Below are 25,533 nucleotides of genomic sequence, written 5' to 3'. Positions count from 1 at the left end.
CGAGGCTCGAGAAGTGACATGAGTTGTCCAGGGTCGCAAAACCTGTTGGTAGCAGAGCTGGGGCTTGTTCTCAGGGCTGCTCACTTTCCTTTTAGTTTCCTTCTTCTTTCCATAGCTGATGTTTGCAGCTGCAAAGTGGTGCTCTAGTTGCTTATGTGCCTTAGATGATACTGCCTAACTTCTTGGAACCCATTTACTTCTGTGTAAAAGCATAGGCTTATGAGAGTTACATAAAATGATTTATGCAAAGCACATTGTAGGTATAGATAAATGGTAGTTATTGCAATAACGAGGCAGCTTGTAGCTAGTGGTCAGACGGATTGGGTTCAAATCCCAGCTCTGCCACTTTGTACCTGTATGATTTTAGGCAAGTTATTTGACTTCTCTGTACCTCAGTTTCCTCATCTGTAGAGTGGGGGTAACACATAAGGTCATTGTGAGGAGTAAGTAAAACAACCTTGGTGAAGTTTGCCCGTCATAAATGCTTAATAAATACTAGTGATTATGTTCTCCTTCTACCCTATTCAATAATTCACTTTGCCCCCCAGTTCCTCTTACCATAGTCTGCTTTGCCCCAATAATATTTATCACCTTCTAAGACAATGAATAATGCAATTAGCTACTCCTACTCTCTTTTACTATAATCTATTTTTATTCCCTAACATTACCTATCACCTTCTACAGTGCTAAATTATTTACTTATTTAGCATTTTTACTGCTTATTGTGTGTCTTCCTCCAGGGCAGGGATTTTGTCCTTTTTTTCTTCAGAGGGAACCCCAGCACCTAGAACAGTCCCTGGCACATAGTGGCTGCTCAATAAATATTAGCCCTTAAAATCAGAGTCTAGGGACTTCCCTGGTGGCTCAGTGGTTAAGAATTCGCCCGCCAATGCAGGGGACATGGATTCGAGCCCCGGTCCGGGAAGATCCCACATGCTGTGGAGCAACTAAGCCCGTGAGCTACAACTACTGAGCCCGCTGGCCTAGAGCCCGTGCTCTGCACCAAGAGAAGCCACCCCAGTGAGAAGCCCATGCACTGCAATGAACAGTAGCCCCTGCTCGTAGCAGCTAGAGAAAGCCTGCGTGCAGCAACGAAAACCCGATGCAGCCAAATAAATAAATAAAATTTATTTAAAAAATCAGTCTATCCTGACTACCCTATTGAATACAGTCCTCCCCCTGCTTGCTCTGAACACCTCATTCCTCTTTTTCTTTCCTTCCCCCACCCCCTGCCACAGCATTTTGACCTTTTAGCATTTCATGTAACTTACCTATTCAATGCTGTTATTATTTGTTGCTAGTTTCCTCCCCAACCCCCATCCCCGCCTAGATTGTAAGTCCCATGAAAACATGGACTTAGGTAAGTTTTCTCCACTTACGCATCTCCAGCACCTCGAACATTGTCCCACATGTAGCAGGTAATTAATAGACTAGCTCTTGAAGGAATCGTATGTGGCAGAGGGCCAAAAGACCTGGAGGTGGAGTCAGAAGGTCTCTTGGGACTGCCGCTGAATTCCCGTGTGGACTTGCCCGTGTTCCCTTGCTCCTCTGGGCCCGTTTCCCCTCCTGGCGGCTCTGACCGTCTTGGTTTCGCAGCCGCTGTTCCAGCCGGCCGGGAGGCGTCGCGACCCCGGTGGCCGCTGGGGGGCAGTAGAGCCCAAGCCCAGCCCCGCCCACTTCCCCGGCGGCTTGCGCTGGGTGGACCCACCAGCCAGCCGGTAAAGAAGCAGAGTCCTGACGCGTAGGACTCAGTTGTCAGCGTTGCCGGCCCGCTGGCCCTCGGAGCCCGGCCATGGCCTGCTACATCTACCAGCTGCCCGCCTGGGTGTTGGACGACCTGTGCCGCAACATGGACGCGCTGAGCGAGTGGGACTGGATGCAGTTCGGTGAGTGGGCACCCCTGCGACCCCGCTAACCCCCCTCCCCGCCTGTTTACGCGGGTCCTGATTTTAGGTGCTCTCTGTGCTGCCATTCTGGACCCGGGCCTCACTGTGTGCCCTCGGGCAGGCGCTGCCCCCTCTCTGTGGTCATTTGGAACGTGTTAGGTGATCTCGGAGGATTTCTGCTGTTACTCAGTCTGTCGCTAAGTAACGACTGGCTCGACTTCGCTGTTTACAGTAAAGCCGAAAATGATCGCTCTCAGCAGTGACTAGTGCTTACTGTGTGCCCGGCCCTGATGTAAGCACCTGACACCGATTATCTCATTTAATTCCCACGACAGCCTGTAAAGTGCCTATTTCTCTTACCCCATCTTACAGACGACGAAACGGCTTTAAAGGTAGAGTTACTTTCGGGGGCCAGGGTATGGCGTTGCTAAGTGGCGAACTGGGCTCTGAACCCCGGCGGCTGGCCCCGCCAGGACATCGTAACTTCTTGGTGTATATTGTTTGTGCCTGGTGATTGGCTGAGGGCTTGGCATCCTGGGGGAGGCTGCGCGTGTGGTCCTCAGGCGCCTTCCAGGCTCCACCACATCCAGCTGGTGACTTTGGGCAAGTTGCTTAACCTGAGTCTCAGCTTCTTCATCTGTAAACTGGAGGTGGTTATGAGGAATGAAAATTGTATAAAAAGCACTTGACACCTATGTGTCAGAGGTTCTTGTAAGTATTAAGGAAGTCTTAACAATTATTCTCAGGTTCATGTTTTAAGTCAATGTGACTGGTGCCACTTTATTTTTAAAGTAATATCTATATTTTCTTTAAAATTGAGATTATGATATATACCATTCATACAAGGAGAATATAATATTTATGTACAGTGGAAAGAATAATAATAAAAAGAACATGTATGTTTTTATCCATCCAGTTTGAGGAAATAATGTATATTTTACCCTAGTAGTTCTCAATCAGGGGTGATGTTGCCCCCTTAGGGAACATTTGCCAATGTCTGGAGACATTTTTGGTTGTCGTAACTTGGGGGATGTAGTGAGTAGAGGCCAGGGATGCTGCTAAACGTCCTGCAATGCACAGAACTGCCCCCTCCACAAAGAACTATCCAGCCTAAAGTGTCAGTAGTGCTGAGGTTCAGAAATCCTGTTTTAAACCAGTCACAAAAATAATACACTCTTATTGCAAAATACTGCAGGAAATAAAGAGTAGCTCAAACTCCACCACTCAGGGATACCATTTTTTTTTTTTAATTTGGAGGGAGTATTTTTTTTAAATTAATTAATGAATTTATTTTTGGCTATGTTGGGTCTTTGTTGCTGCGTGTGGTCTTTCTCTAGTTGCGGTGAGCGGGGGCTACTCTTCGTTGCGGTGCGTGGGCTTCTCATTGCGGAGGCTTCTCGTTGTGGAGCGTGGGCTGTAGGCGCACGGACATCCGTAGTTGTGGGACGTGGGCTCAGTAGTTGTGGTTTGCGGGCTCTAGAGCTCAGGCTCAGTAGTTGTGGTGCACGGGCTTAGTTACTACGTGGCATGTAGGATCTTCCCGGGCCAGGGCTCCGAACCTGTGTCCCTTGCATTGGTAGGCAGATTCTTAACCACTGTGCCACCAGGGAAGCCCAAGGATACCATTCTTTTTTTTCCCACATCTTTATTGGAGTATAAATGCTTTACAATGTTGTGTTAGTTTCTGCTGTACAAGAAAGTGAGTCAGCTATATGTGTATATATATCCCCATAAGGGATACCATTCTTACCGTTTGGTTGCCAATAGTAATAATAACAACAGCAGCCGCTAACATGTATTGGCTTCTGACTATTTGCCAGCAGGGTGCTGGGTGTCTTATGCCTTCTAGTCTTTTTTACTAACCATACTTATTTATGTATATACGTTTTCCAAAAATCGTATCATTTTGTACACTCTACTAGCCTGCTTTTTTCATTTAAACTATATCACAATTATTTTTTCTTGCTAAGCAATATTCTTTAGCAACATGGATTTAGGCTTTTACTTTCAGTGTGTATTTTTATTAACTTTTTTGTGGAAAAAAATAACAGATGTACTAGGTTAAATGGTGTAAATCACGCCCCTGGGACAGAGGGGAAAGTAAATCTCTTTCCCCTCCCTGCCCCTCAGCCTCCCCACAGAGGCTGTCCCTGGTAACAAGTCAGGGCACCTCTGAGAATGTCTGTCACCATCTGATTTTCTAGACTGCACTGTGTCTCTTTGCTCAGATGATCTGTGATTTAACTACTTCGACTGTTTCCTGAGCAGTGGGCAAACACTTTGTGGAAGAGACTCTCTCTAGTGTTTTCCATGTTGGCCTCAATTGTGAAGGCCACAGCAACTTCTGTTTCTAGGATATTGTTGCTATTTTAGCAGGCACACCTATGGCTTTCTTTTTATTTTACTAAAGTTTTAAAAATTAAAGTATAGTTGATTTACAATGTTGTATCAATTTCTGCTGTACAGCAAAATGATTCAGTTATATATATATATATATATATATACACACACACACATTCTTTTTAAAAATTCTTTTCCATTATGGTTTATCACAGGAACTATTGAATATAGTTCCCTGTGCTATACAGTAGGACCTTGTTGTTTATCCATTCTGTCAGTATAGATATTAGTTCGAATCTGCTAATCCCAAACTCCCAATCCATCCCTCCCCCACACCCCCTCCCCCTTGGCAAGCACTAGTCTGTTCTCTGTGTATGACTTTTTTTAAAAAACAGCTTGATTAAGGTATAATTCACCTACCACGCAATTCACCCATTTAAAGTTTACAATTCAGTGGCATCTAGGATATGCAGAGTTGTGCATCCGTTGCCAAATCAATCTTAGAACATTTTCATTACCCCAGAAAGAAGCCCTGTACCCCTCAGCAGTCTCCCTCAGCACTCTCACACACATCTCCCATTTCCCCCCAGCTTTAGGCATTGCCTATTCTGGACATTTCATATAAATGGAATAAATCATACAATATGTAGTCCTTTGTGACTGACTTATTTAGCATGTTTCCAAGGTTAATCCATGTCATAGCAAGTATCAGTGCTTAATTTCTTTTTTTTTTAAGCTTTATTTATTATTTATTTTATTTCTTGGCTGTGTCGGGTCTCAGTTGTGGCACGTGGGATCTTTCGTTGCGGCACGCGGGCTTCTCTCTAGCTGTGGTGTGCGGGGTTTTCTCTTCTCTAGTTGTGGCGCGCAGGCTCCAGGGCGCGTGGGCTGTGTAGTTTTGCGGCAAGCAGGCTCTCTAGTTGAGGCACGTGGGCTCAGTAGTTGTGGTGCACTGGCTTAGTTGCCCCAAGGCAGGTGGGAATCTTAATTCCCTGACCAGGGATCGAACCTGCGTCCCCTGCATTGCAAGGTGGATTCTTTCCCACTGGACCACCAGGAAAGTCCCAATTTCTTTTTATTTATTCCTGAATAACATTCCATCGTATGGACGTACTGCATTTTATTTATTCTTCTGTCATTTGATGGGCATTTGGGTTCTTTCCACTTTTTGGGTATTATGAATAATGCTCCTGTGTACATTTGTGTACGTCTTTGTGTGCCTTTACGTTTTCATTTCCCTTGCGTAGATGCCTAGGAGGGGAATTACTGAGTCATAGGGTAACTCTGCGTTTAACATTTTGAGGAAGTGTCAGACTGTTTTTGGAAGTGCGAGTACCATTTTACATTCCCACCAGCAATGTGTGAGGGTCCGAATTTCTCCACGTCCCCTCCCCCCAACACTTGTTATTGTCTGTCTTTCTGAGTTTGTAGCCGTCTGAGCAGGTGAGAAGTGGTTTCTCGCTGTGTTTATTTATTTATTTATTTTGGTGGCGTCGGATCTTAGATGCAGGCACACAGGTTCTTTGTTGAGGCACGCGGGATCTTTTTATTGTGGCGTGCGGGCTCTTTGCTGTGGCACTCGGGCTTCTCTCTAGTTGTGGTGTGCAGGTTTTCTCTCTCCAGTTGTGGCGCACAGGCTGCAGGGCGTGTGGGCTCAGTAGTTGTGTCACGCGGGCTTAGCTGCCGCGCGGCATGTGGGATCTTAGTTCCCCAACCAGGGATCAAACCTGTGTCCCCTGCATTGGAAGGCAGATTCTTTACCACTGGACCACCAGGGAAGTGCCTCTTGCTCTGGTTTTGATTAGCATTTATGTAATGACCAATGATGTTGGCCGTCTTTTCATGTGCATTTGTACATCCTCTGAGGAGAATACCTCTGACTCCTTAGGGCTTGGAGACACCAGAATTGCTCAAAGTCCTCAGGAGCTGCCCATTGTGATTTAGGTTATAATCCAAATCCCTCACCAGGCCTGCCGGGTCTGGCACAGTCTGAGCGCCATTGACTTTTGACCTCCTCTCTTCCAACACCCTCTCATGCCCACCCTGCTCCAGCCACACTGGCCTCCTTGGTCCAGACTCAGGGCCTTTGTACTTGCTGTTTCCTCTGTCTGGGACATTCTTCGTCCTGTCCTCCACGTGGCTAGCTTTCTAGTCTCTGTTAGTTTCCTCTTGCTGCTGTAACAAATTACCACAAATTTAATAGTTTAAAAACAGCCATTATTGTGTTACAGTTCTGGAGGTCAGAAGTCCTAAAATCAAGGTGTTGGCAGGGCAGCTGTCCTTCTGGAGGCTCTAGGGGAGAATCCATTTCCCTGCCTTCACTGGCTTCTAGAGGCTGCCTGCATCCCTTGGCCTGTGGCCCCTTCTCCACTTTCAAAGACAACGGGGTAGCATCTTCAAATCTCTTCCTCTGACCTCTGCTTCTGTCATGATCTTCTCTGAATCGGACACTCCTGCCTTCCTCTGATAAGGACCCCTGGGCTCAGTCAGATAATCCAGGGTAATCTCATCTCAAAATCCTTAACTTAATGCCATCTGCAAAGTCCCTTTTGTCACGTAAGGTACCATATTCGCAGGTTTCGGGGTTTAGGACACTGACGTCTTTGGGGGGCTATAGTCTTTCATTTCTCAGTTCATATGTCACCTTGTTTGAGAGGCTGACCCTGTCCCCCTTTCCTCTTTTTCTTATCAACATGTTTTATTTTCTTCTTTCCTCTTAACATGCTTTGACCTTGTTCCTTATTGGTTTATGTCTGTCTCTCCCTGTAGAATGTCGGTGCCATGAGGGCAGGGACATCACGCATCTAGTTCGCTTCTGTATTCCCAGTGTCTGAGGCAGTGCCCGGCCGGTGGGCAGACACTCAGTGCCACTGGAATGAATGATGGGCTGAAGGATGTGGGAACGGTGGGGACACGGGATGGCTTGGAGCCCATGCTTGGCCAGGTCTCTGTGCTGGGTCAGAGGTCACTGGGCTGGGAGCCAGCCGTGACCCCCAGGTAGCAGCTCCTTGGCAAGTCACAGCATTCCATGGTTTTCTGTTCAGCACAGTAAGCGACTGTGATTGTCCTTCCAGTCCTAAAGAGTCTCGGTTTCTGCGAGTCTTTTTTTTTTTTTAGGTTGAAAAATCCTACTGCATATTCCACAATTTATTCTTTTTTTTAAAATGACATTCTAGTCTTTGACTATTACAGATAATGTGGATCATTTTAGAAGAGATCATCCCTTGGGGCTGATTGTGATACCGGGGAGCGGAGGTGGAAAAATCCATAAAGTGATTCAGAAAAGCACACAGCCACAAATACGCACGCTCTTTGGATTTGACAATTTTGGCAGATAATGTGGCTCCCTCCTGCTCATTTCCCTGTGATTGTGGCTGTGTTCATTTTTGCCCTTGGGGGAAACCAGGCTTCTCACAGCTTCACTCACCCCAGGTGTATTCCCAGGGATCCTGGGGCAGGGCTTCCTCTGTTGGACGGCTCTCCATCTTGCTGTCTCATGCACGTGCCAGCCTTTGTGCACAGGCCTGCTTTGTCCCTGCCCAGCTATGTGCTTCAGGCGAGTGACTGCCTCTCTCTGAGCCTTTAGTCTCCTCATCTGTAAAATGGGGATGAGTTGCTGAGAGGCTTAAGGGACAAGACGCTTTCCCCTTCCCTCAACCAGGAAAGAGTCTTGTTAGTCCGGACAAAGGGCGTCTCACCCGAGGGCGAGGGCGGATCACTTCAGGAAGCTGTGCCGTCTCTGCTCCAGAGGGCTTTGAAGATGGGCAAGGTTGTCTACTGTGTCCTGCAAGATTCAGGAAGTCAGACCAGGAGGGATGATCGCCACGTAGTGTTAACCATTGGGGATAAAAGCAGCTTTTCATAGAGCGTAGATGGCTTAACAATTGCAGTGAACATTTATATCACATACATATTATTCTATACATGTAACTAATCTAATCCTCACAGCAACCTCTGAGGCAGGTGCTGTTGTTTTCCTCATTTGCAAATGAGGAAACTGAGGCACAGCGAGAAGTGAAGGGCCTTCCCCAAGCACGTGGGAAGTAAGTAGCAGAGAGAAGATTTGAACCCAGGCCTCAGAATCCAGAGTCTGGGCCCTGAACACACCACTGTACCATCCTGCTGGCATAAGCATGTATTTTTATATCTAATAGAAAAGCCTGGAAGATTAGAAGCAAGAGTATAAACAGTGCTTTTCTTGGGGTCTTCCAAGTGGGATGATCACGGGGGCTTTGATTTTCTCCCATTTTCCAAATGTTCCGTAACGACCAGGTATTACTGGTGTGTGTTGGGCAAAGAGCCATGGACTCAGCAGGGCGCTCGGCAGTGACTCATCCCCCTGAGATCTCTATCTTGTCTTGACCCTGTTTTAAGGGTCATGTTAAATGCTGACAGGTCAACACCATAAGAGATGCCACTTTCATGGAGCTACAACGTCCACATTGCAAGGCACCTCTGGGTTTAATTCCTCTTCCTCCTGCATTGCCTGTGAGGAAAGTACAGCCCACAGACGTGAGGGCTGGGCTTGGCTTCTGCTGCCGCAGTGGAGCCCCAGGGGCGGCCCTGGGCTTCTGTTCTTCCCATGACATCGCGCTGCCTCGGAGCGTGGGAGGTGAGCCCACGAACAGAGCTCGTGTGCAGGGAGGGCTGGGGGGAAGGTGTTCCTTCCTCTTCCCTCTACTCTTTTCTCTCTGCTGCTGGAGGCAGCCCCTGACCCTGCTGACATCACTTCCTATGGACCAGGAATCTGGCCTGGGGTTTCCAGTGACTAAAGTTACAACTCAAGAACTTCCCATCCCTAACAGGGCACTTCTCCCAGAGGCTTTCTCTCTGTGGGAGGCTGTCACAACCTTCCCCATTCCTCCAGAGGGACAGGGACTGTACAATATGATCGCGTCCCTCCCTGGCTCTGAGGTCTTCCATGGTGTCCTGGTGTCCGTGGCTCTTAGGATCAGGTTCAAACTGTAGCCTGGCCTTCGAGCCCCTTCATTACATAGGCGTGGTCTCTTGTCTTCCTCTTCCCCACTCAGTTCACTTATGTTTGTATCTTTCAAACAGAAAAGCTCCGTGGGCTTCTGGTTGACTCACCCCTGTATCTCTAGAGCTTCTCAGAGGCCTGGAGCTCAATAATATTTTGTTGAATGAATGTATGACTTGATGTTCACGTAGATACCTGCTCCACGATTTCTGAAATCCTGGAACTGAAGTCCGATTATTTCAGTCCTAGTTTAGGGGAATAAAAAATGCCTCCCTCACTTCAGGAAACTCAGCAGAATACTATGTGACAGTTCAAAAATTCCATGTATGAAGAGCTTGTACCAACTTGGAAAATGCTTATGGTATAATGTTAGTAAATAAGGCCTGGATGCGCAGTCTTACTTACAGCCTGGCACTAACTGGATCCAGAAGCACCCCTGTGCGTGTGGTGGGGAGACTTTCGGAAGGGAAAGTACCCTCGTGGGATGCTGTGTAATTTATTCGCTTCTTTCCCCTGCGTTTTCCCAAGTTTTCTTTAATGAGCAACCATTTAATAATAGAAAATGAAAAGAAGGGATGCGTTAGTTTTAGTATCGTGGACAGTAGCCCCCTGCAAATTGCACAGTGCTTCAGACTTGGCCAAGTGCTTTTAGATCCGTAGCTCTCTTGCTCCTAATAGCAGTTCTGTGAGGATGGTGGGCTGTGGATTCATTCATTCACTCATTCATTCATTCATTGAGTTCCCCCTGCCAGGGCTGGGACTTAGAGATGAGGAGAATGAGATGCCCAAGGCAAAATTTTTTTTTTTTTTTTTTGCGGTACGCTGGCCTCTCACTGTTGCGGCCTCTCCCGTCGCGGAGCACAGGCTCTGGACGCGCAGGCTCAGCGGCCATGGCTCACGGGCCCAGCGGGATCTTCCCGGACCGGGGCACGAACCTGCGTCCCCTGCATCGGCAGGCGGACTCTCAACCACTGCGCCACGAGGGAAGCCCCCCAAGGCAAAATTATAGGAGGCCCTACTCTCTGGCTGCTGCTGCAGGTGCAGGGCCAGCCCTGAGAATGAGCACCTCCTTCAGATTTGCGCCTTGGGTGCCTCCCCTGCCTCACTTTGGTCCTGGCCCTGCCCCCACTCTGTGCCAGGCACTCTTCTCTGTTCTGAGGATTTAACAGTGAACGGAACAGAGAAAACTCTCTGCCTACACGGGGCTTCTGTTCGGAGGGCAAGTTCTCTATTACAGTTGAGGAAACCGAGCCTCCCATCCCACTGGGGAAGTGACTTGCACATAGCAAATAAGCAGCTAAACCTCAGGGCCCCTGGCCCTCTCGTCCACCGGTCTTTCTCCTAAGTCTTGTGTGGCAACCGAGTTGACATTTACATTAAAGTGTGAGTGTGCTGGTCCCCGCGGGCACTGAATGACTTGGGCTGCCTGTGGACTCCAGCTCCTGGTGGAGTTTCAGGTAGGATGGGGCCAGGCGGCTTTGTGGTGGACAGAGCTGGGCCAGCATGGTGACCCTCTGGTGGAGGGGCTGCCCTTCTGGCTCTAAGTATCCCTTTTTGCTTGCCTTCCAGCCTCCTATGTGATCACAGACCTGACCCAGCTGCGGAAGATCAAGTCTATGGAGCGGGCGCAGGGCGTGAGCATCACGCGCGAGCTGCTGTGGTGGTGGAGCATGCGGCAGGCCACCGTCCAGCAGCTGCTGGACCTCCTGTGCCATCTAGAGCTCTACCGCGCCGCCCAGATCATCCTCAACTGTGAGTCACCAAGGCCCCTAGCAGCCAGCGTGAGCTGTGCCCTCTCACCTTAAAATCTTTCTTGGAGCTTCCCTGGCGGTCCAGTGGTTAAGACTCCGCGCTTGCACTGCAGGGGGCGTGGGTTTGATCCCTGGTTGGGGAACTAAGATCCCGCATGCTGCTCGGCATGGCCAAAATGGAAAAATAAATAAAATTAGAAAACCTTTATTTTTATTTATTTATTTTTTTTTGCGGTACGCGGGCCTCTCCCCGCTGTGGCCTCTCCCGTTGCGGAGCACAGGCTCCGGACGCGCAGGCTCAGCGGCCATGGCTCCCGGGCCCAGCCGCCCCGCGGCACGTGGGATCTTCCCGGACCGGGGCACGAACCCGTGTCCCCTGCGTCGGCAGGCGGACTCTCGACCACTGCGCCACCAGGGAAGCCCCAGAAAACCTTTCTTAATCTTAAAAAAAATTTGAATGAAAGAGTTTACCATCCAAGTAAGAAATTAGTAACGGTGGTCACCCCTGGGGAGAGGAATCGGGTGGCCAGGGAACCAGGTGTTGGAGAGAGACTTTATTGTCAGTCTTTTTGCACCTTTTTAATTTTTGTTCTCTGTTCCAAAAATAAATAAATAGAAATTTAAAAATAGCTGTAGCATAAAAATTCAAGAAAGTCTACAGTAAAAATTATTTACGTCCTCATCCTGTTTCCCAATTTGGCCTCCCAAGAAGTAACCAGTAGTCACAATTTCTTATCTACCTTCCTAGAGATTTTCTAGGCAAATGTATATATGTGTCTACAACACTTTTTTATACAGATAGTAAGAGAGCACCATGCACTCGGCGGTCCCCTTTATTTTCACCAAGCAGTCCCTCTTGCAGATCGTTTCATATTGAGACATTCTTTCAGCAGCCACATTGGATTCCTTTGACAGATGTACCATGATTTATTGATAGGCGTTCAGGTTGCTTCTAGCAGTTGCCTCTTGTGTACAGTGTTGGGATGTGCACCCCGTTTGCACACATGTGAATCTCACGTGGGATGACTTTCCAATATTGGAATGGCTGGGTTGAAGGTTTGTGTATTTTAAGTTTTGATTGATATCAATACCAGTATTACCAAATTGTCCTCCTGCAGGAGAATACAACCATGGTGGGAATGTATTTAGCAGGTAATAAATAATACCTCCCTACCTTGCAGGGTGTCTGTGAAATTGAAGAAATAGAACACGTCAAGGGCCTGGTGTTCAGCCAGTGCTCAGCAGAGGCAGGGGGATGAGGGGTCTGATTATCTCCACCCGGGCCTCCCTCGCCATGTCCCCAAAGAGACCCCTTCAGTGTGGGACAGTGAGCCAGACTTCTCACAGGTACTCACTGAGCCCCTGGCCAGTGCCTGGTGCTGTCCGAGGTCCTGGAATACAGGTGGGCAAAGCGATAGGTCCTCTGCCGTCGTGGAGAGCATAGTCATGAGGAGACAGTCAGTAGACAGGAAAACAAGTAAAAATAATGGGATGGAGTGACAAGGTAGGGGAGCCTTCTAGAACACGGTTGTCACGGAAGGCCAGTCTGAGGAGGTGAAGTTGGAGGAATGGAAAGAAGACAGCCACGTGAAGAGCTGGAGTAAGAAAGCCCAGGGGAGAGGGGACAAAGGCCCTTGTGCAAAGGCCTGGGGTGTTGCAGGAACTAGCATAGAGCTGGTGTGGGAGGTAGAGAGCAGGGCATTCAGAGCCCCAGAGGCCTATGGAAGACCCTGTGGGCCCTGGAGCTATCCTGGCTGGGATTCCTGAGCTGGGAATAACCTGGCTGAACCAACAGACCTCAGTTCAGCACCTGCCTGACTGAATCAGGGAGGGCTTCCAGGAGGAGGAGTGGAGGCTTGGAGACCTCCACCCTCAGAGATAAGTCAGGAGACACCAGGGTGGCCTTACAGGTGGAGACCTGCTCAGACCCATGCCACATTGGTTGGTTGGTGCGACCAATGCCTACCCTGTGTAGCTGCTTGCAGACCCCTGTCTGGCTTGTCTGCATCCCCAGAACCTGGCACGTGGTAGAACTGATTATTGAGTAGATGTGCCTTCACATACTTTTCATGTTTTGAGAGAATTAGTGATAAACTTTTTTTTAAAATTTATTTTTAATTTATTTTATTTTTGGCTGCGTTGGGTCTTCGTTGCTGCGCGCAGGCTTTCTCTGGTTGTGGTGAGCGGGGGCTACTCTTCGTTGTGGTGTGTGGGCTTCTCGTTGCAGTGGCTTCTCTTGTTGCGGAGCACAGGTTCTAGGCGCGTGGGTTTCAGTAGTTGTGGTGCACGGGCTCAGTAGTTGTGGTGCGTGGGCTCTAGAGCGCAGGCTCAGTAGTTGTGGCGCACAGGCTTAGTTGCTACATGACATGTGGGATCTTCCCAGACCAGGGCTCGAACCCGTGTCCCCTGCATTGGCAGGTGGATTCTTAACCACTGCTCCACCAGGGAAGTCCAGTGATAAATTCTTCATGGGTTCAAAAAGAGGTGAGGAAATTCATGCCCACCCAAGGATGCCAGAGAGAGAGAGACAAAGAGAGAGAGAGAGGGAGAGAGGGAGAGAGGGAGAGAGGGAGAGAGGTAGGTGTGGAGAGGGGCTGCTGCAGAGGGGGAGTGGGAAAGCCACTGGATCAGGTACAGTCAGAATGGAGGGACCAGGCCTCCTGCTCAGGCCACTTTGGGGAGGGAGATGCCGGTTTTGTCTCTGCAGGGCACTGGGATGCTGCAGGGGTGTCCCGAGGCCTGTGGGCAGAGACGTACTGGGGATTGAGACACAGGCCTCTCACTGGACACACCAGCTTGCCACTGACGTCAGAACCTGGCTGTTGACTAATCTCGAATATATTCTTAACGATTTGAGGTCAGCACACAACATAGTGCCAGATTCAGAGAAACATACTCATTGCAGCGTGACACTCTGTTTGAAGCTGACACTGACTGGGCACTTTTGAGGCACCAGGCGCTGAGCGTGGCTCCTCCCAGCAGCCCCTCGAGGTGGGCGATCTAAGGAGCCCCTTCTCCCCCTGAGGACACGGAGGTCAGGAACGGCTCAGAGCCTCCCCCAAGGGCACAGGTCCGGTCACACCCAGGCGCGTTTGGATCAGAGCCCTCCTTCTTGGCTTTTCTCACAGGAACTTCACGGCACTCGGTGTTCGGGCTTCCAGGAAACAGTGACATGTGTCTGTCATCCTTTCTTCTTAGAACTTTACTCAGTTCCCTGCTTTCCGGTTCCAACCTCCTCTAACCTCTCAGGGCTGTGAGAGTCCACCTGTGTTCCCCAATCCTCTTTTCTCTGCTGCTTAGCCTTGCTGATTAAAATTGCCTGAGGAAGAGAGGTTCAAGCCTGTCTCCGCATCCACTTTTGTTTTGGGAGTTCGGTTGTGTTGTCACTCTTGCCTTCAGTCCTCAGGCAAGACACTTCCCCTTTCTGTATCTTGGGTTTTTTTTTTTGTTGTTGTTTTTCATTAGGGAGAAAAAGTGCCATAAATCTTGGTCACTTTTTGGAAGTGAATACAGAGGGCATGTGTGGAGCGTATTACGTTTCTGTTATTCCAGCCGGTCCGTTTTCCCTTCCCCGATTGTAACATTAGTTAAACCTTAGTTTGCATTTACTTGCTGCAGATTGTTTAGGAACTTACTCAGTTGCCCGCAGCAGTTCGAGAACCTGACTTCTGCCCACCACTTCTTAGAGAGCTTTAAGAATAAGTTTGAATAAAACAGAGCTTGAAAACCAGATACCAAAAGTTCCAGAGACAAAGTGTTGTCCTCAGAGACTTACGACTCCAGGTAATATATTTGCATTTAGCAGAGGCCTTCCATAGGTTGTATGTGAACCGAAAGGTGGAGTGTGGGGTTCCCAGGGGGCCACATGTGTGTCCAGTCTCTTGAAATCGTGTCCTCTGGGGCTGCTAGTGCCATTGTATAGAGAGCTAGGTGTGTGGGTCTCTGTTCCTTGGTATCTTCTCAGCCTTAATTGCCAAGACCATTATTGTTCAATTGTCAAACACTAAATGTTATAAGAATTAGAATAAATTAGTGCAGAAGGCTTACCATTCCTTCTTCTGGCAAATCTGCTTGCCAGTGTCAACCATTTTACTCTTCTAGCTGTTTCTTGGTGGTTTCGTGTATTGGCATCCCAGGTTCATTGCTGTTACTAAGGGTAGGCTGTAGTGACTTAAATGAGACAGATGTTTATTTCTCTCTCCTGTGACAGTCCAAGCTGCCCAGGGCTCATAGGGCAGCTGCCGAGTGTCAAGGACCAGTTTCTTTCATTTTCATTGCTCTGTTGTCTGGGACAGCTGGCTGCCAGCTCATACCTGAGATGGCTACTCTGTGCCTCCACACGTGCCTTCCAGCCTACAAGAAGGGCACGGTCCCCTGGAAGCTGCAACATAACCTCCCTTCTCAGGCCGTTGGCCAGGACTGGTCACATGATCACGCCTAGTTGCAGGGGAGGCTGGGAAATGTAGTCTGTAGCTGGGAGCCTGTGTGCACAACTAAAGTGTCTGTTACTCTAGCAGAGGAGGGGATACATACTGGAGGGGCAGCGCTGTCTTCCTACAGCCCTCTGCTTTGGGCCACCCAAATATCCATATGCACCCTTCCTCCCACAAGCAAAACATGCACACCCTTTCCCCAGGGGAGTGTCTTCTGGCAAGGGGAGTGAGTCCTTTGTTTGGTCCATCTGGCAGCCCCTTGTTCTTCTCAGTTGACCAGTAATCCTCAAAGTGTGTTCCCTGGACTTCTAAGCATCAGCATCCCCTGGGAACTTGTTAGAAATGCAGGTTCTCAGGCCTGACCTCAGCTGCCGATTCAGAAACTCCAGGGGTGGGGTCCTGAGTCTCCCTCCAGGATATTCAGGTGCGGATAAAAGTCTAAGAACCGCTGATCCAGCACCTGGTTCTCTGACTTCTGGCTCTGTCTTGCGGGGTGGGGTAGGCATTGGGGGAGCATGCCTGTGGTCTCAGTGGAAGTGGGAACTGGAGAGGCTGCCCTTACGGGGGGGGGGGCTACACGGCTTTCACAGCCCACTTCCTGCTGGGGGAGGGGTTTGGGCACCTGGGAGGAGCTGTGGCGTCAAATAATGGCTGGCTTTTGTCACACCAGGACTGTGGCTTCTTTGGCGGTACAGGTCTCTCAAAATGCTAGAAGCGTCTGGTCTCTTGGCGTCTCATCAGTTCTCTGTGTGATAACCACAGCTGATGATCTAGCCTAGGTAGCTTAATTCTTAACCCTGAAAGGTTTGTTCTTTCACTTGGTGGCCTGTGTGCTCGGCCTGCCCCCCTCTCCTCCTAACTGAAGGTGCACGCCTGGAGCCTCCCTCGAGGCCGCCTGAAACAATAGCTTAGATGGGACGGAAGCACTCTTATCTTGACTCTTGTTTCTGGGCTCTGTGTCTGGCAGAGAGCCCCTCCTGCAGTTCATCAGTGGACTGAGAAAGGTGGAGTGGGGATTAGAATGGTTGGGGCCATGGTATCACCTCCTGCTGGGGCTGACCCTTCAGGGCCCCTGACAGGGGGGTTCTTGGTCAACTTGGATTGTCTACCACAGGCCAAGAGCCTTCCTTTTCATCTCTGCTTGAACATGGTCTGGCTCCAGTGGAGTTCTTCTGCCTCTGTTGGAGGTCCCTAAAAGAGAAGCAACATGTACCAACATTCAGAGCATTTTCAGCTTCTCCCCTTAGAGTTATGGGTGCTCTTAGCACGTGGCCTGCCTTCCGAGGGTCACGGGTGATGGTTTTGCTTTGGTGTAAGAACAGTAATCAGCTTTCCAGTCTGCAATATCTGGGTCCTTGCCACCTGGAGCATTATTATATTGATTTAGCTCCGGTAAGAAAGGCCAAAACAACAACAGGTTAAACTAAAAGAGGGTTTCTTTCCACTAGCAGTGTGTGTGTCGGCAACCCAAAGCTGATAGGGTGGATCCACAGTGTCAGGGATTCAGGCGTTTTTTCTACCTTGTTCTGCTGCCCTGCGCATGTGTCTTCCACCTTGTGGTTTGAGATACTCGCTCCGGCTGTTCCTCTCTTTTCCACATTCCGGGCAGCAGGAAGGGGAGGGGATTTTCTTTCCTTCTAAGGGTACAATCTGGAAGATACGCTTTATGACTTCACAAAGTTCTATTAGCTAGAACCTAGTCACATGACCACAATTAGCTGCAAAGGGAGTCTGGCAGTAGCTAAAAAATGTGGTTTTTAGCAGCCATATGTCTAGCTAAAACTTCTAGAATATAGGAAGACAAGGGGAATGGCTATTCTCCACCACATTTGTACCATCTCTAAATAATGTGTTTCTCCTGTTCTTTTCGTATATATCAATTTATATATTATCCGTTAACTTCCTAGACCAGGATTTGGCTGTACATACCTCCTCTCCCCCTTTAGCTCCTCTGTGGGTCTGTAGGTCGTTTTTCTAACTTTTAATGAATATCATTACATATATAATTATTTTTCCATTAGCTCTAGGTAGTGCCTCTTGATGCTTCACTTTGTAAGGTGAAGCATCGTTTACTTGCCCTTTCTTACCCTCCCCTCGCCACTTTCACCTCCTGACTTCTGGCAAAGATCAGTCATAAAGTGGTCTTCCATGGATGTCTTCACATCTCCAGGCTCTTCTGAGCCCACAGGGAAGAGCTGGGTCTTGGATGAAGCCCCAGTCTCTGGGTCAGGACAGGAAGAGGAATGCCGCCCTTGTGTCCTGATTGAAAAAATGTCTTTTTGTGATGGGGAAAGTACTGTGTGCATAGGACGTCCGTAGGGCGAGTCATGGTGCAGAGTAGCATTTCCCCAATCACATGCCCCAGATGTGTGCTCCAGCAAGTTACGCCGTGCGACTAGAGGCTTCATGAATCACTAACCTTGGGAAATCTGTATGCTTTATCAGTGCCCCCTAACTTTGGAGAGTCACAATGCACACCCAACGTTTTAAGGCTCTGATAAGTTCTATAGCAAATAAATCTACTTAGGTCAGTGTTTTCCATTTACATTTGGCCACAGAGCCCCCTTTTCATTTGATACTTATTAATATTCCCATGGAACCAGTACACTGTGGGAATCACTGCTCTGGTACAATGGTGGCCATGGTGCAATTGCTGGGCATCCCAGGGGAGCCTCATTATAGAGAGTCTGGGGGACCAGGGGCAGCATTTGCATGGCCAGGTCAGCATTCAGTGTCAGGAGATTCTGACCCTGGAGGCTAGGGCCAGCCATCACCCTGGGGCTTAAAACGTGAGAGTCCTACTCCTGAGGGGGACTTTTCCCGACCACCAGGCTTATTTAGGGAGAGGGCTGTGAGCCAGGCTCCAGGGTCAAGGTGCTGGCATCTGCGGGGTCTCAGGAGCCGGAATCAAGGCAGAGGCCGATGTATCAGAGCTGTGGCTTCCAGCCAGAGGCAGGTCGGCTGTCATCACGGCCACTGCGGCAGGCAGGGGACCTGATTAAACGCCACCGCGGCAGGCAGGGGACCTGAGCCTGCCGATGGCAGGGGTCCGATGGCTCTAGCTCTGAGCATGGAGGCTCGAAACCAGGTGTGCCTGATTTGTGAGGTGACACTCTCCCTCGTTCCTCCCCATAGAGAGTTACATACACAAAATCTGGACAAGAGAGTCAGTAGTGAACTGAGACATATTATCAAGTGCCTGCTGTGTGCTAGGTGCCAGGGACGCAGCAGTGGAAATACAGACAAGGGCTCCGACCTCAAGGAGCTTACAGTTTAGTGTGGGAGACGGGCATGAACAGGATGATGTCATAGAGACGTGTACCCAAGCACAGCAGGAGCGCTCAAAGGAGAAGTGTAGGTCGGGTGGGTAGGTAGGTAGGAGGGTGGGAGAGGGGAAGGTTTGATCTCATCTGGGGAAGCTTCCCCAAGGAGCTGAAACTTGAGCCTCCATTCAAAGGCTGTGGGCCGACCTGTGGGCCGACCACACAGGCGTGGGAACAGCACATGCAAAGGCCCGGTGGTGGGAAGGAGCAATGCTTGGGTGTGGTCAGGTCTACTGTCATCAGGAGTGTAGGGAAGGTTTTCGAGGGCTTCTACCTGGGAGTACCCCCATTGCTCTGGCCACAGTGGGGAACAGGGGCCTGTGAGGTTCCAGGTGTCAACTGAGTAGGAAAGCAAGAAGCTTCTGGAACCTGAAGGGACTCCAAGGGAGGTGACCAAGGTTTCATCTTCCCATCTGCTGCTACCATCTTCCTGGGAGTTTCTTTCAAGTTTCCCAGTTTTCATGCAGTCTCTTGGTTGTGCAGCTTTCACAGTTTCTAACTTTTGGTTTGGCAGCTCAGCCAAAGTCATTTCCTTCCTGGAGCTGGGCTTTCACTGCGTGAGGAATTTCTGTCTGCTGCCTAAAGTGAAATGGAAGTGAAATGGAAGAGAACACACCCTTTCTCTCCCAAAGAGGCTGAGCTGTTGTTGCAAGGGTCAGACAGGGCTCGTGTGTGTTCTCCTGGAAGTTTTCCCAACATCCGCCCCTTTCCTACCACTAGGGGACAAAAAAGCGTGGGAAGGACTCAGACCCTGGGGCCCCTGGAGACTTGCCCCTGGGCGTGGCACTGCACAGGGCCAAGACCACCCCCTCGCCCCCCCCCCCCCCCCCCCCCCCCCCCGCGCCAAAGTCCTGGCCAGGAGTCACTGTTATCTGAATGCTAGTCATAACTTGTATTTAGCACCTAATATGTGCCAGGCAAGCATCTTATCTCACAAATCTCGCTATTCCCATTTTACAGATGAGGAAACTGAGGTGCAGGGATTAAGTAACTTGCCCAAAGCCATACAGCAAGTAAGCAACCGGCTGGAAAGGGATGCAGGTCTGCGTGACCTTAACCCCTGCTGGGGGAGGTCACTAGATGGCATCAAGTCTCTGAAAAATAGGCGTAGACGTTGCCCTGTCTGCTTTTCTCGTAAACGGGGGTGCTTCAGAACATAAGCAATGCGAGGCTCTTCTAACATCCTTGCTGTGTGGCTCGGGATGGTCTTCTGACCGCCCTTCTGCGCGTTAGTTATTCCACTGGAAAAGAGCGAGGCTTTAATCGCCGCGGGTTTCTTGGGAGTAAATGTGAGCATGGACAGAGGGGCTTGTGTGTGGTGCCTCTAAGCCAGCCCCCAGCTTTTCAGAGAGGACGGGTGGGAGCTGGAGGGAGAGGAGCTGCGGTTTACTGAGCTCCCGCTCTGTGCACTGCGGTCGTAAGCAGCTCCTCTGGGTTACGAGCTCTGGACACATGTCGAGGTTACCCATTAATCAGGATGGGCTACGTTATGTTGCGGTTACAGATAAACCCAGAAATCTCAGCTATTCAACACAGCAAAGAATCAATTTCTCCAAGTGCAGTGCTGGCTCCTGCCTTCTTGCACTCGGCAGGCCATTGGGAGTACACGGCTTCCAGGGTCACTGTGGAGGGGAAGAGACAGATGGACGAGGCTCGCCAGCTCTTAATTGCTTTGTCCAGGAAGTGACAGTAGCATTTCCACTTAAAATTCATTGGCCAGAACCAGTCACGTGGCCCCAGCCTAACTGCAAGGGAGGCTGGGGTCTGAGAGGGAGCAAATGACTATTTGGTAAGCCCTGTCTCAGCTACTGGGTACCTCAGTTCAAGGGGGTTTATTTTAAGGTTCTGCCTCACCATGGCCTACGAGAGCTCACGTGGACTGAACCCTTGCCCGGTTCTCTCACCTCATCTTGGCTACTTTCCCCCGCATTCATTCAGCTCAGCCACTAGGGTCATCCTTCATTTGAGGAGATGCACCAAAGTGTTTTCTTCCTCAGGATTTTTGCATATGCTATTCCTTCCCCTTAGAATGCTGGCCCCTCCCCAGCTCCCTTGCATTCTTCCCGCGGCTCATCCCTCTCATCTTTTGGGTCTCTGCTTAAATGGCACCTGCCCACAGAAGTCTGCCCTGAGCACCCCGTGTAAGTAAGTGTCAGGTACCCCCCTCCCTTCCTCCAGTTTGTTGTCAGCATAGAACTCCTCCCAGTTTAAAATTAGGTATCTTTTAACTGTCATGTGAGTTTTGATAAGTCAGAGTCCCCAGTCCCTAACACAGTGAATAAATGAATAAGGATGGATGAGTCATTTTAGCAGCCGGTGAGCAGGTCCAGTGGAGGAGCCGTGATAGGGCAATTAGGTCTTAAGACAGGTTATGCCCTCTTATTTGCCTAACTTCCCGTCTTGCTTGAGTTGGGAGTTTTGAGTGGTTTGTGTACGTGGACTTTGGATGCCCAGGAAGGTTGAGCCCAGGGATTGGGAGGGAAAGGAAAAGGAAAAGAGAGGATCCAGAAAGCTCTTTTTGTCTTGATATGGCCAGCTGGCACCTAGGTTCTTTAGTTAGGGATGAATCACTTTCATTTGCTCTAGAAGGGATCTGTTTCAGCCACATGAGTCAGAATAAATACAAAGAATAAAAACAAATTTATAAATATTACCTCACTGTTTACTTTGAGGGCTGAGAAGAGTGGGGGCAATTCCAGAGTGTGCTCACTGGGGAAAGACCTTGCCGGCAGCTGGCGTCCCCTCTGCTCAAGCATGTGGCTTCCGGATTTGCCACTGTGTTAAATGTTCCCAGGCTGCCAGCTGGCGGGGAGAACCCAGGCCCCTCTGCCAAGGGCCCAGCACACATAAGCCTTTTGAACAAAGGAAGCGGGGCCTCAATAAACAACATGTAAATAAGAGAACTATTTCAGGTTTCACTTTACTGAAGTATAACCTAGAGAGAGCAACTGGGCTTTCTCCCCAGAGGTATCGTCTGAATTCAGTAGGCCACACCTATGGGAAAGCACTTAGGACAAAAAAAAAGCCTGACCTAGACTCAGGGGTGATGATCCTAATGGTAGTAAATTGCGATGGTAGCTTATAACTGTTGAGCACTTACTTACTTCATCATCTCAGGGGGTGTAGGGTACAGTTCCTCATCCCACTTGTCGGATGAGATTGGGAGCGTTTCCCTTGCCCGTGAGCCTGGCTGCGGTGTGCATGGCGGGCTGGAAGCCCCGAGTTCATCTTTGGGCTCTTGTGCTCATTAGAGAGAGTGGGACATCCTGAAAATACAAAGCAGAGGGAAAAAGGAATCAGGCCCATCGTCCCCTGGGAACTGTGGAGAGAGCACAGAGAAATGCTTTTGCCCCCTTTCTCTGCCCCCTGGTGCCAGAAACTCAACCCTCATCACTCTGGGTTAAGCCAGTCATCCTGGCCTTGGCCTTGGCCCAGTTGCTTTTTGTATCTGGTCCCACTGAGTCCTGGGACTGTTCTGGACAGAGGGGTTATAATTATTCTGACTCCACAGAAGATGCAAATGAAGCCCAGAGGGTTAAGAAATTTGTCCTTGCGCGTACAGCTAGGATTAGAAAGCCTGGCTCTGGAAACTTCCCCACACTTGCTCTCGCTTCTACTCTATGATCACAATTCCTATTTTTGGATCTCATGATCCTGCAGAATTAACTTTATGCATGGAATCTTTGTGAGATTCCAGCGGAAGAAAGAGTGCTGTCCTGGAAACATGAGGCTGTTCCCGCACATCAGTCATAGGAATAAATGACGTAACGGGCTTGCTTTTTGGTCCTGGCCTTGGCAGACAGGAAACTCACAGGAAACTTGTGAGATTTAAAGCTCGTCATGACCCTTTTTCATGAACATTTTGTCCTCCTTTGCTCCATCCTGCCCTCGATGTTCTATTTTTATTTCAACGGCACTCTGGTTTATGTACCGGCCCAAAGGAGTGGGTGTTGTATCTGCTCTGCTATCAGGGGTAAGCTTCCAGGCATTAAGGGCAGAAAAGCCACAGTTTCTCCTTCTTCTGGGTTTGCTGGTGGGAAAAGAGGCAAGCAAAGGCCTGCCCTGCGCCTTCCAACTAAGATCGGGCACTGGCAACCTAAGAGTCAAAATGAAGATGTGTCCTGTTTATGCCTCTTATTTATTGTCTGCACCTGAACACCCACAGAGGGCTGAAACAGGGGTTTCACAGGAAACTGAAGCTTGTCATCTGATTGTCACTGCAGGCCTGACGTTGGCCCCTGTGGCTGGGTGGGGCCCTCGTGTGTGACTAGGTGGGAGGGGGCGCTGCAGCAGAAATGCGCTGACAAGCTCTGTGTCAGGCTGGCACCCGCCGGTGCTGGTGCCCATGCCTCAGGGCTGTTCCCTCCTCGGGCGGGCATGTGCCCCAGTCCCACATGTTTGCATGGACCACGGTGCCAGCTGTAGGCCCCTGCCTGTCACTGCAGACTCACCTTAGGTTGAGAACATAATGAAGCCTTTTCTATCTATCCCCTGTTGGTGGAGACCAGGGAGGTCAGCCACAAATGGGTGGGTGGCTTTGGTATTCCTGCCACATAGGTCTTGATGGAGCGGCAAAGGTCTGTGCAGAAAGGGAAAGAAATAAGGAATAGGACACTGAAGTTAGGTCAGGCCGGGACCGTCACCTTCACTTCCGTTTGTCTGATGACGAAACAGGCTCATCCGGGCCTTGGATGGGGGGGAAGTGCCGCTTATTCTGGGGACGCAGGCAGTTGGGGTGCAGGTGGCACCTTTAGAAGCTGATGCAGCCAGGAACACCTCCTACTGTGGTGGGCTGTCTGGGGTCCCCTTCACCAGCAGGCCCGGCCTGCCTGACGCGAGGGGAGCTGGGGCCACAGAGGAGTCACATCTGCCCTTGTGTCTCATACACAGATGTCATCGTGAGGATGGCGTGGACATGGCCCTTTGAGGTACACGGGTAGGACCCCAACTGAGGCAGTTGGTGGAGGGAGGGTGCGTCAAGGGGCCGTCTCCCTGGGCCAGAGAGGGGAGGGCAGGGGGGAGGAGGGCTCAGAGTGGCATTGGGACCCCTTCCTCCTGGGGTCTTTGCTTCTGCCCTGGAAATTCTCACGAGTCAGCCTTCACTGCCAGTGACTCTCACCGGCAAAGTTGTCACTTTGCACGAGGGACGGTGTCACCCTGTGCCTATGGAGAGCAGTGCATTACGTGAGCAGAGACGTGGGAGTCTGTGAGTCCTGCCGGTAGGACTGCCCTTGGGGAGGAGCCTCGCTTCTGGGATCCCAGTTTGGGCCAGAAGGGCCTCTCCCTGAGGCGATTGGGTTGGGGGCGCGTGGTGCCTGAGGACCCCAGGTGGGGAGAAACGAAGTGTGTGTTCTCCGGGGTCCCCACAGGGGCCGTAAATCCTGCTCAGCCATTGGTTCTGGCAGGGGACCCCACCTCCCTGAGCTTCCGTTTCCCTCTTTGCTACCCCTAGGGTTGGGGTGAGGACACACACAGTGAAGGTGTCAAGCGCACGTCCTAGACCATCAGTGGCAAAATCCAGGAGCGGGCGGGCCCTGCATCTGCTGCTCAATTGCTTTCGGGCTACTCACCCTCATCGGAAGGCTCCGTTCGAGCAAGCTTGCTCACTGACTTTTTTCTTAAGAAACAATTTACTGTGCAACTGATACATACATGATCACTGTTGAAAGATTCTGCCAAATGCAAATAACCCCCCGAACCCACAATTATACAGTCCTTGATAATCACACCATCCAGAAATGTTCACAGTTAGCATTTCCTGTATATCCTTCGGGTTCTTTTTCTCTTCATATGTAGATGTCTTCTATAGTTTTACACATATTTTACAAACAAAAAAAAAACCTGGGTAACACATTATATATCCTCTTTCATTGTCCGTCAACAATATATTGGTGGTTGCCAGAGGTGGAGTGCGGGCCCAAAATGGGTGAAGAGGGTCAAAAGGGAGAACTTCCAGTTACAAGATAAATAAGTACAGGGGATGTAATGTGCGGCATGGTGACTGGAGTTAACAATACTGTGTTTCGCATAGTTGTAAGTTGCTAAGAGGGTAGACCTTAAAAGTTCTCATCACAAGGAAAAATGTGTAACTGTGTGGTGATGGATGTTAACTGGACTTGCTGTGGTGATCATTTCACAGTACATGCAAATATCAAATCATTATGATATATACCTGAAACTAATATAATGTTCTATGTCAATTATATCTCAATTAAAAAATATATTAACACCTCTCCGTATCATGGATATCCACATACATCTTTTTAGTTACTATTAAAGTGAAAAAAAAAACCTCACACAAGTCAAAATATTTAAATGAATAAATTCATAGAGACAGAAGGTAGAATGGTGGTTGCCAGGGTCTGGAGGAGCGGGGAGGGGAGTTGGTGTTTAATGAGGGCAGAGTTTCAGTTTGGGAAGATGAAAAAGTTCTGGAGATGGATGGTGGTGGTGGTTGGACAGCGGTGTGAATGCACGCAATGCCACTGAACTGTAGACTTTAAAATGATTAAGATGATAAATTTCACGTTAAATGTATTTTACCACAATTTAAAAAAACAAATACAGTAAAACAACAAAAAAGTGTAAGTGATGCGGAGTTGTGTTAAATGAAAACGGAAAGACTCCCGAACTACGCTCCTTACACCCACTCTGGGCTGTTTAAGAGGTGACCCGGTATTTTAAAAGTATGATAACAACACCAGCAATGAAGTTCCCATGTTTTGAGCTAATTGGTTAACATGTGCTATCTCCCTTAGTCTCACGGAAGTCATCCAAAGCAAACACAGCTGGGAGGTGAGGGAGCTGGTGTCAGGTCAGAGC

At 49.5% G+C, this 25,533-nt stretch overlaps 1 protein-coding gene across 2 annotated transcripts in view; it reads left to right on the top strand.

The window, feature by feature from the left end:
• The first annotated feature begins 1,708 nt into the window (after positions 1-1,708).
• The window catches only part of IRAK2 (interleukin 1 receptor associated kinase 2), a 57,554-nt gene continuing 33,729 nt past the window's right edge, over positions 1,709-25,533 (top strand). Inside the window, exons 1-2 of one of the 2 annotated variants that reach the window (XM_032650198.1) lie at positions 1,709-1,886; positions 10,774-10,956. In XM_032650198.1, the coding sequence (XP_032506089.1) occupies positions 1,793-1,886; positions 10,774-10,956 (277 nt within the window). In that variant the 5' untranslated portion in view covers positions 1,709-1,792. The remainder of the gene's footprint in view (positions 1,887-10,773; positions 10,957-25,533) is intronic. The other variant, XM_032650199.1, reaches the window with a different exon arrangement.

Source organism: Phocoena sinus, chromosome 11, assembly GCF_008692025.1.
Source record: "Phocoena sinus isolate mPhoSin1 chromosome 11, mPhoSin1.pri, whole genome shotgun sequence".
Taxonomy (NCBI): domain Eukaryota; kingdom Metazoa; phylum Chordata; class Mammalia; order Artiodactyla; family Phocoenidae; genus Phocoena; species Phocoena sinus.
Note: the sequence above shows the minus strand (reverse complement) of the source record. Positions and strands in the feature narration are given on the sequence as shown.